General features: G+C 47.3%; 1 protein-coding gene across 1 annotated transcript; it reads left to right on the top strand.

Annotated features, from left to right (window-relative positions):
• Window positions 1–7071: 7071 nt before the first annotated feature.
• On the top strand, window positions 7072–8184 carry SSTR5 (somatostatin receptor 5). The gene has a single exon (XM_009640417.1). It carries the CDS (start codon window positions 7072–7074, stop codon window positions 8182–8184), a length of 1113 nt encoding a protein of 370 aa, XP_009638712.1.
• The last annotated feature ends 3230 nt before the right edge of the window (window positions 8185–11414 follow it).

Genomic DNA, 11414 nt, shown 5'->3' with positions numbered 1-11414 from the left:
CTGCAGCCGGCGGAGCGGAGTCCCGGAGCCGCAGGTAACCCTTGCCGGGGGGGAGGGAACAGCGAGCGGGACCGGGGGAGCCGAAAGGGATGGGTGGCGAGGGAGGAGTGATGGGGCCGGGGCCGGCCGGGGCTTTGCAGACGACACCCCGCTTTTGCGGGCTCTCTGGGATGAATGAGGCACCGGAGCGCTGGTCCCGTTGGCGAAGCAAGCGGCCACCCCCGGTTCGCCCTTCTCGGGGGGCTTTTGCTGCTGGGGAGCGGAGCGAGCCCGTCCAGGGCGGAGGGGTGGCGGGGAGAGGAGCCGCCGGCCGGGCGAAGGATGAGGTGTCGGGAGCCGGAGAATCCTTCGCGTTCCTTTAAAGCGGCCGCTTGGAAGGGAGGAGAAAGGATCCGCGGGAGGGATGCGCAGGCACGGCCGCGCTCGCCACCCGCTCGGCGCTGCTGGAGCCCCATCGGGACCCGAAAAGGTGGCAGAGCCCTGAGTGCTGCCAGCCGGGCGGGACGGGGGCACGGGAAGGGGGGGAGGGGGCGAGAGCTGAGCGCACGATGCTCCTCTCTGATGAACCCCGGGAGGGACGCGCGGGGTCGGATGTGCTCCGGGGTCAGGGTGAAAGCGGAGCCCTGCGAGTCAGCACCGGGCTGGGCTGGGACCAGCACCGCCCGTCCCGCTGGGTTCACTGCAGCCCCGGGCACGGCTTCTTCCCTCTGCACAGCCCTTTGCACAGAAGAACAGGGAAAGAACAACCCGGCTCAGGTGATCTGAACTTGCAGGCTTGCCTTGGGGTAAACCAGAGACTTTTTATAGTTCTGCGGGGGAGGAGGGACGCAGGTTACACCAGGCAGCCAGTCCTTAGGGTGCTGGAATCGGTCTGTTAGTGCTCGTGGTGGCAATCCCAGCTCCTGGGGAAGTCTGTCACTGGGGCTCGATGGCCAGCGTGCATCTGCGCTGCTGGTGTGGGGTTTGCCCGAGCCAGAGACCTCACACCTTGGGATTCCCCCCCCCCGAGGCTTCTCTCCCAGAGCTGCTCCACTTCTTGCAGCGAGAGAAGCTGTTCCTGAGCCCCTTCCAATCTGGGGCTCTCCTGGGAGGGGTCCCTGAGCCAAAGGGACCTGAGCCAAAGGGAGTGCCTGACCCCTCTGCAGCTCTACTTCAGCGTGGGAGCCAGCACAGCTCTGTAGTTTAAGTGCTCCCCACTTGAGCTGTCTTAGAATCTGTCACGTCCCTGAAATCAGTTCATGTCAATGGGTTGCAGAGGAGAGAGGGACAGAGGAGAAACATTTTGGTACAACCCCCTGGTTACAGCAGTGCACCAGTGCAGGAACTGGAGTTCAGCCCCAGCTGCACCTGCCCAGGTGTGAGTACGGACGGAGATGTCGGGGTCCGCACTTTCCTCTGGCTGAAGTTGCTTAAACCAACTGACCTGGGAGCAAAACCAGAATTATGTGATTTACACGGCTGTTGGTGTGACAGGACCAGCTCAGCCAAAGCGTCTAACCTCTGAGCATAACAGAGCCTGAAATGTGGTTGGGGAAGACAAGTATTTAGCAAATATTTGGCAAAAGCAAAAGTAGTTTATGGGCTGTTTGCAAACAAAAATACGACCAAGTTATCCGGTAACATGTCTGCAGAGTGCTCTAGGAAACACTGGGCTGGTCTGAGCAGGGTGATAACAAAGTGTTGCCAACTTGAAAATACAGTTCCTAAAGATTTTGATAGTGCAAAAAGTGGCATGACGTTATTCAGCTTGGACTTCAGTTGATCGATGTTCAGTACCAATACAGCTAGTCAAAACAGAAAACCCATTTAGTGCAAGAAAGTTGTTTTATTATGTCTTCTGCAGAGAAAAATCAATCACTCCAGTGTTTTGGAGTGAGAAACACACCCTGAGCAGTATCAAATGGCAGATTTTAACAAGGGGAAAGTTCCCATCTGAAATTAATCCTTTTGCTTTTTTACACCAGGTAGTGGAATATGGTAGGGAGTGAGGAAAACCAGGAATTTAGCATATGAAATGATGAGATTTCTACGCTCCCAGTGAGCTACTGGTTTAGTACAAGAACATCATTATAACTGTAAGAAGTTGAAGCGTGTCTTGCCACAATGCTGCATTTCCCTCCTCCTCACCCAGAGCCCTGCCTGGGTGTTGGTGTTATTTCAGAGCTGCTCTGCCAGGTCACACCAACTTTTACACCACCACCACCTCCCTTCCTTCCCCCTCCCTTCCCCTCCCCTTTCCCTTTCCCCTCTCCCTTTCCCCTTCCCCTTCCCCTTCCCCTTCCCCTTCCCAGTGGCTCGCTCTCCCTCCTGCAGCAGCAACCCTTGGCTCTGCCTGCTCAATCCTTGCAAATGCAAAGCATGAGGCCCCATGGGTTGTACCTGAAGAAGCGGGTGATGAACATTCATCCCCAAAAGGGTAAATTTACTAAAGGACCAGGAGAGTTTTTCTTCGCTTCATTACAGCAAATTGCTCCACTCACACCTTGTGACCAACTCCATGGGACAGGGGAGAAAAAACAAGAAGTTCTGCTGTTAGATACTTCTTGGGTACTTATCCAGGTGCTTTTCTTCCCATTACTACCAAGGCCATCTGTTTTAAAAGCATATCTGTCTGGATTGCCATTTTGTCTGTTCCTGCTAGTTATTCTGCACCTGGAAGCAGTAATCCACTGTTCTGTTGTCGTAATTCTCTTCATAGCAATTATGTTTGATGCTGCATAAGAGTTATGATTCCACTGACAAATAGGCAGCAAGAGCAAATCTTGACTCATAAAATTAGGTTACTTTATGTAACTCCTTCTTGATCCCAGCTATACCCAGCTTTGACTCTGATGCAATGCACTTTATAGAGTTATTTTTGCTTTGCTATTGTAACCACAGCCAGGAGGAATTTCAACCTTGATCTGCCTCGACAGTTTTAAGGTTTGTTCTTCCTTAGGTCGGGATGATGCTTCAGTCACGAATGGGCTGCTGTGTGCTGTTTGGCAGATACCTGCTCTTGTGACCAGCAAAAACATGTTTGCTTAGGACACCTGCTAGAGAAGTTTTCACAAAGGCTAAATTAAATACCTTCTTCTGAGCAGAGTGGTCTGTACCATAACATCTCTGCTATTTCTTCTCTTGATTTTCTTCGGCAGGGACACAGGCAGTCAGATACGTTCAGCTGCAGTAGATGCCTATTTTTTTTTTTTTTTACAGGGTACTGCTCTGTGAAAGGAGAATTTGGTTTTATACTTGTAGTTACTCTGGATCTCTGTTCTTAGCTCCATTGTCCTTTTTGGTTTGTGTGTTTTAAGCAGAAAGCACAGAACTTATGAAGTACACCAGTATGATGTCTTGGAGATCAAACACCAAAGGGAAAAAAATCTGGATAAGAGAAAGTCCCCTAGAGGTGTATTTTTATTAATCCATTAATTAAGAATACCACAACAAGTGTATAAGGTATCAGTCAGCATGTCTTAATTATGTTTAGTCATCCTTTGTTGAGGTTCATGGTCATTAACTGCTGTAGTGGCAATATAAGTTCAGACAAAATTGGGCTTGTGAGGGGCCAGCTATCAGCGAGACAGAGGGAAAAATCCTCCATGCTCATCAAAGCCAGCCAGCAAAACATGCTTTTGCAGCTGTGCAGGTTTTTTTGTTGTTGCCATGCCATAAGGAATCCCAAAATACCAATGGCTACAAGGCAAACACTCAGATGACGGCAGATCCTTGCTGATGCTGCCAACCTGCAGACTGTCACCAAATGAAGCGACTAAAGACTTTCCATGAGAGCCTTAGCAAAAGCATTTTCTTCTAAATCCACCTGCTATTGAAGGGAAAGGTTCAAAATCCATCAAATGGAACAAAAAACTGAGCATAAAGCTCAGTGTTCACACAAAACTGAAAGAAGAGCCCCAAAATCCTAAAGCAGCAGAGTGACAAAGTGCTGAGGTACCACTGACCCCTGGGGACAGCACAGCGGCGGGAGGAGAACACTGCAGTTGCTGTGGAAGGAGGCTGGGAGAGCTGTCCCCCTGCATGGAAAGCACCCAAAGGTCCCCCAAGAAAAACCTTTGGGTTCATCAGGAATGCTAGCAATGGATGGCTCAAAGAACCTGAGGCCCTTGGCAAGCAGGGATTCTGTGCAGCAGGTTACCCCCATAAAGGAACTCTTCTTCCTCGGTGCTTCTCCCAAGGTTTGAACTCTAGATGCAGTGGGAGGAGCAGCAGGCTTGAACAACTTACTGTGTGATTTTAGTCAACAATTTCAAGGATATGTGCTGTGGGGAAAAAGGAGGTAATTTCAGAAGGAAGATATCCATCCTCATTTTTTGTAGCACTAGGATGAGAATCACACATGACTGCATTTCCTGACCTTCCCCTGCTGAGTGGCAGCACTGGTTCTTTTTACTGTCCTCCTATTTTTGCAGTCCCAGAACAAAAATTTTGCTTTTTGGCCCAGCCTGTGTATTGCTGAGCTAGCCTGGGGAGAAGTGCCTTCCCAATATCAGCACCATACTTGGTCCCAAAGATGCAGTTCCATGAATACGAGTTTATAAACACCAACTGCCCCACCCCACCATCCATTTCCTTTGTATGATACCCTCCACAGATACGGGCTAACCATCTGGGCCACACAGCATCTGGGTTGCAAGAAAATGCAATCTTCCAAAGATGAAAACTCTCGCAGCCCAAGAGCAGAGTGGTGCTGCTTTGGCTTCTCCCAGATTTCCCCCACAAATAATCTAAGTTTTAGTACAACATTAGAATTTAAAATTAGTGTCAGAACAGAATTTGGAAGTCCATTCTTTTGCCAGAACTGGAGTTTGCCTTTTCTCAGACAAGCAGTAAGTTTAGTCCTATTTAATTCGCAAGGAGCACGGTCTGAGCTGACCTCTCCCGGCAGGGTGCTCTCAGGGACCGCAATGACTCCTGCAGGGAGCCCGTGGCTGCAGTGCCTAAACCCCAAACACCACGGTAGCATACACAGAACCTGCAGATCCTCCCTGCTCCTTTCTCATCTTCATCTTCAAGCCAGCCTTTGTCTGAGCTTTGGCAGCTCTCTCAGCTTTACTGTCCCCGCCACCCTGGATTTCTGATTTCTCTGGTACATCTCCTCCCAGCCATGGAGTTGCATGTGAGACACCTACTTCCCATCTGCACATTTCCAAATCAGAACAGTGTATTTATGATTACTACTGGTAGCTGGAGGGACTTCTACTCTCACCCACTGCAGTTTTTCTCACCCAAAGAGAAAGCACAGTAACCAGCCCGTAGAGGTGTTTGCATTCCTCTTGGAGACAAGAAGTGTCTTGCATGCTTACGTGATACTGAATTCTGCTTTTGCTTGAAGGGTGTGGGTGCAATGTGGGCCGGGTGTTTTTGAATCCAGATTCAGGCCCCCAGATTATTATGGAAACCCAACCATCAGGCTATGGGAACAAAAGTTGCTGGGCACATCCTCCTTGAGCACCTTCACCATTGTCTGCTGGCCAGACTTGGGAGACATCCTGGGCCAGATTGGTGTTTTGAATCTCCACTCTTTTATAGCAGATACTTGACTTCTTTGTAGTGGAAAGCTTTATAAACACCTACTTAGACCATGTTCAGACAAAGAATGAAAAAATATTTACGTTGGAAATTTTCAACCCTTTTCAGATTGTCTAATAAAACATATTCTACCACCAAATCTGTTCAGCTGCCCACTGCATTTTGGATTTCTTGCAGAAGAAAGGTGTTTCTTAGGCAAAAAGCACACTTCAAGGTGAGAGGAGAGGGATTCAGAAACACTGGCAGAAGAACAGTGTTGAGAGATGGAAAAGAAACAGCTTGTTCCTTTCCATTGCAGTCCTCACATCTGCGTGCACATGGCCTGACCTGACCAAAAAGTGTTCTCAGACACGATCCTTTCCATCTTGGAGTTCACTGAGGTTTTTTCCAGGGGTTTGTCGGTTGTTATGGAGGGTTTTGTTTCTCCACCTACACAGCTGCTGATGTTCCCTGGAGGTTCTCAATTGGTTCTGCCAGGCAGTAAGTGGCATTTGAATATATCAGACTGAGCCTGTTTCTATGTAAACAGGGAGACCTGTGAAGCATCACAGTGGAGCTTCAGCTAGGAAGAGCCAGGAACTGTCTTTGGGTCTGGATTCTGAAAGTGCCCAGAGCTTGCACAGGAGTGAGGTGGGGCTGAGTCAGTCCCTGAGCCTCTCCAGGCACCCTCTGCTAAGTGACAGCAGAATTGCACCAAATTGGACTTTAAAGCTTTCGACACTAATGCCAAGGCTCTGCTTTCAGTCTGATTTGAATGCTCTGTTTGATCAGAGTATTTCAAAATTATCTTCTAGCATTTTCTGTATCAGTTTTTAGACAGAAAATGAGGAGGAAAGGTGGGCTCTGGATTTGTGTATTTTTGTGCAAGTTGGGAAGCAGAGGGTATTATCCCCTCTTTTCCTTGATTTCACAAAAGGAAAATGTGTGTATGACAGGTTACGGAGAGTGAGATGGTCCAACAGTAAAGCTTGCTTGCCAAGTGGCACAGGAGGTGAGCGAGAATTAACATTTCTCATCAACAGAGGAAGGACTGGCTTTGTTACCAGCAGGCTTTGGACCTGAACAGCCCACGTGCTGGGACATGCAGACTCTTTCATTGCAGGAAAGCTCCTGCCTCTGACCATCGAGTGTGATGGCCATCACCCTCCCTCCTCTTGCTTGCCTTTCCTGGTGGGATGCATGCTGTAGTACTGCCCTACAGCCTCCCATCTTCACAGTTACATCCAGCCCTGACGCCACTATACGGAGCTTGTGAAAATGAAACAGCTACCAGCATCTACTGGGATGAGCCCTTGGGCGCTCTCATTGTGCAATTCCTTTGTTCAGGCGTTGATCTCATCACATGTACTAACTGCATAATTCAAACACAAATTCTGACTATAGGTAGAAAATTAAATGATGTGTAAAGCTTAGTCTACTTTGAATTCACTCTTTCTTTCTCTCTTTTTCTTCCCCCCTTTTTTTTTCTTTCTAGGAACAAGATGCCCATGAAGTTTAACCTCTCTTAGCCTTGAAAGGAAAAACTGGGGAGTAAAAGCTATGGATCCTTTATACTTTCCCAACACTTTTAGCACAGAAGCTGGTTCCAGCGATGTGAATTCCTCACTGCTGACAAACGTGACAGAGAATGGGACGCTCTCAGAGCAGCCCTCATTCAAATACATCCACAAAGTCCTGATTCCCATCTGTTACCTCCTTGTATGTACAGTCGGACTCAGCGGCAACACATTAGTCATTTATGTGGTTTTGCGCTATGCCAAGATGAAAACCGTCACCAACATATACATCCTGAATTTAGCTGTTGCCGACGTACTCTTCATGCTGGGCCTGCCCTTCCTGGCCACCCAGAATGCCATCTCCTATTGGCCTTTTGGCTCCTTTTTGTGCAGGCTGGTTATGACTGTAGATGGTATTAACCAATTCACTAGTATTTTTTGTTTGACTGTGATGAGCATGGACCGCTACCTGGCAGTAGTTCATCCCATTAAATCAACCAAGTGGAGACGTCCCAGGGTGGCCAAGCTCATCAGCATGACCGTCTGGACATTCTCGTTCTTGGTGGTGCTTCCAGTCATCATCTTTTCAGATGTGCAGGAAGACTTTCACACCTGCAACATGAACTGGCCAGAGCCTGTCAACATCTGGTCAGCAGCGTTCATCATTTACACATCGGTCCTTGGGTTTTTCGGTCCTTTGTTGGTGATCTGTCTCTGCTACTTGCTGATAGTGATTAAAGTCAAATCTTCGGGGATCCGAGTTGGGTCTACGAGGCGCCGGAGATCAGAGAGGAAGGTGACCAGGATGGTGGTGATCATTGTGGTGGTCTTTGTGTTTTGCTGGCTCCCATTTTACATGATGAACATTGTCAATTTGATATTTATACTGCCAGAAGACCCTGTGTTGGTAGGAGTGTACTTCTTTGTGGTGGTCCTGTCCTATGCAAACAGCTGTGCCAACCCCATTCTTTATGGATTTCTTTCTGACAACTTCAAGCAGAGTTTTCAGAAAGTCCTTCGCCTCCGAAAGGGCAATGGTGTAGAGGATGGTGATCCTATTGAACACAGGCAAGAGAACAGCAGCCGCTTGCAGGAATCAATGTTAACCCAGAGAAATATCGAATTCAATGGACATATGCAGACTAGCAAGGTCTGAGGGCATGGTTTGGTACTGCAAAGCACTTGTAGACCTGGAGAACTTGGGGGCTTAAAGGAGAGATTAATTCATGGGAAAGCTAAAATCTGGAGACCCATAAGCTCAAATAAATGTACATAGACTTCACTCCCCTCCCTTTCCCAGCTAAAAGTGTTATGGGCTATACTGGGCTGTGTGAAGCTCTTACGGAGTTTTAGTTAAGTCAGACGTGTGTTACCACTTTCTGTACTCTAGAGAACTGATTTACTGGTACCCACTGCTGGCTTTGTACTGCTCTAGTGATGCAAAACAACACTAAACCTGTTTTAACTACCTTGTTAAGCTGAGTTTATGGCTGCTTTGCACTGTTGGGAACAGCTCAAAGCAGAAAACAGCTCAGATAATATCTTTGGAAGTCTTCAAGGGGATCTCTTAAAAGAAAAACACTATTTCTTAAGAGGAGGTTTCATACAAAAAAGGCCACAGCACTGATCTTGAAACTGTCTATGAGCCATGGTTACAGAGTGCTGTGTACTCCATTTACATTGTTTTACTGTCATTAACCCACAGAAGAGATTCATAATATTCGGGAATCTTTCAAAGACAGTAAGAGAATAAAAACAAGACTAGGAAAACATTGTTGAAAGGATTCAATGTATTCATAACACTTTCACATCCTAAACCAAACTGCATATGAAATGTAATGTAACCATTTTATTATTATGTAAGTGACGATGATTGTGAAGTCCTGGAAAGCTGTTGTGTATAATTATTGGCTCTGGATGTAAGTATGGACATGAATATAAGCTGTATTTTCAGAAATTAAAACAAGTTCAATCCCCTTCTGACTCTCCATTTCATGGCTTCATCAAGCACTGTCAGGCACTGCACAGAAAAGATACAGCTGAGTGATGCTTAAATCCTTGGGGTTGCAATATAGTTTAGTATGGTAGGACCAGGTACAGAGACCCATGCGGCTCTGTCCTGCTCAGACACCAAAAGGAAAGTGACTGTGCCTCATGGTGCTTGGGAGCTCAGGAGATAAAGTGAGATCAAATGACTGATGTGAGACCATATAGCAGGATGGGGGGAGCAGGGAACAGCACCCAGACCTGATTCCTGCCTCACATCTGATAGAAGCTACTTGCACTGTAGAGTGAGGACTCTTCATACACAAAAAGGAAGAAAGCAAATTAGATGTTTCTTCTAATCCAGGCAGAAACTATTTACTCTCTTTAAAAATTGCTTTTGACTGCCACTGCCACCCACACAGATCAACCAGTCCTTTTGTAAGGAATTTTTTTTTTTTATAATGGCAAGCAGGGCAGGCGATACAAAAGGAGAGGGCATCTCAGCTGTCCTTCCAACCTTTGGTGACCTTCTATAGCGTCTCTAAGGGATGTGGCTGAGCCCTGGCACCAGCAATAAATATCAGCCTGGCATTTGTACAAGCAAGGCAGATTATTCAAATAACTCTAAACAGAGCATGATGCTGACATGGTTCCCCCTGGAGTGAAACCCAGAGGAGAGCAGACAAGAGTGATTAGAGTGAGAGGCCCTGTGTTGAAATTACTGAAGATTTTGGGGCTGGCAGCCTTCCAAAATGAGACCCAGGTTGCAGTCCTCTCCCCCTTGTAGCTTTGCAAAGGCTCAGCAAGTTCAGAAGAGGAGCCTGGAGATGTCGGTTCAAATCCAAGTTACCGTTATCAGCTAGTCCACAGCAGCTCATTTCCATGAGTCCTTTTGACAGAGGCCTTCAGAACGGCTGGGAGTGGAGACCTGTTGCTTCTCTTAACTGCCCTTCTTGTAGTTCCCGGTCCAAACCATGTCCTGACATGGACCGTTCCAAATCTACTCGCGTGTTGGCTCACCTGTGCCATAAGGTGCTAAAAGCAGGTCTAATCTGTTAAAACATGTGGCACTATAGTACACAAATACTTCTTAACATGCTCTGCAGGAGGAGAAGGTTTAAATCCTTACCCAGAGACCTAGTCACTGGGCTTCTTAATAGGCTAAAACTGACTCTGGATCTACTGATCTTACCATAAGCCCTAGCAGGCAAGTTCCTTTTTGGATTTGTCTTCATACCTAAGATATTTCTAATTGACATCTGTCTTAGTTGGGAAAAGCATGTGTTTCTGTTCAGTGATATATGTTCTGGCCTACCATGTGTAGGTTAAAACCAGCCCATACATCTGTCTTCACTACAACAACCACAGTGGAAGAATGAAAACAAGATCCTGGGAGGGTGAAAACAGAAACCTGCCCATTCTCCCAGGCTAGTCCAGGAAAAAGTTGTGCATCTGGAAATGCAAACAGAAAAATTGTGTAATGTCCAAAAAATCAGCCTGAGGTGAGAGGTAGGGGTTACCACTGGGAGGTCCCATGATGGGCCATAGAGCTGCAATGGTCTGTGTGTGAAGAATGAAGAAAGCAGGACAACAGCCAGAGCAAAACGTGGTTTGTCCTGTAGGCTGACTCCAGCCACAGGACCTGTAACCACAGGTAGACAGAGCCTCTGCTCCCAACCAAGGGCATCCTCTTTCAGCTGTGCAGGTGGAGAAGAGAATTGACTGTGTGGCCCTCAGCCCTGAGCACCAGGTACACCAGGCAGGGTTATAAATATAAACTACTTACTCCTGATGCAACTATTTCACATGAACTCATAGGATGGACCGATTCCTAAGTTCTTCCTCCCGCCCACTATGGTTGTGTATATATGCACCATTTCCCTTCTTTGTGCCATCATACATGGCCACACTCACATTACCCAAGCACAAGAGCACAAGAACTCACCAGATACAATAAGAGACAATTGCCTGATGTTCCCAGAGCCTGGTCCCTGGCTTGGGCCATTAGTAGGTACGTTCAGGCTTCTTGCAGTAGCAGGCTGTAGCCCACCTTCCATACACCTGCGCTATACCACAGCCATTAATTTGAAATCACAGCACAACCAGGTTTACATTGATTAATTAAGTCATGCAATATCCATTATTTCCAGAATTATCAGGCTGTTCCAGGCATAAATCAACTCTCTTATTAGTTCTTGAGACACACAGAGTGATTAGCGCAGGCCTTTATGTCATCTCTGCTGACTCCATCTGCCTCCAGTTGATTAGCCAGAAGTTCTTCTCCAGTGACAGAATTAGAAAAGCCCATTTTAGTTCACTGATCACTTTGCAAGTGGCAGTAATAATTAATGCTCTCACGGAGGAAGGGTGTCCTGTGTGCGCAGCATTGGTAGCTTGCTT

This window comes from Egretta garzetta, unplaced genomic scaffold (genome assembly GCF_000687185.1).
Source record: "Egretta garzetta isolate BGI_Z169 unplaced genomic scaffold, ASM68718v1 scaffold426, whole genome shotgun sequence".
NCBI classification, from domain to species: Eukaryota; Metazoa; Chordata; class Aves; order Pelecaniformes; family Ardeidae; genus Egretta; species Egretta garzetta.
Note: the sequence above shows the minus strand (reverse complement) of the source record. Positions and strands in the feature narration are given on the sequence as shown.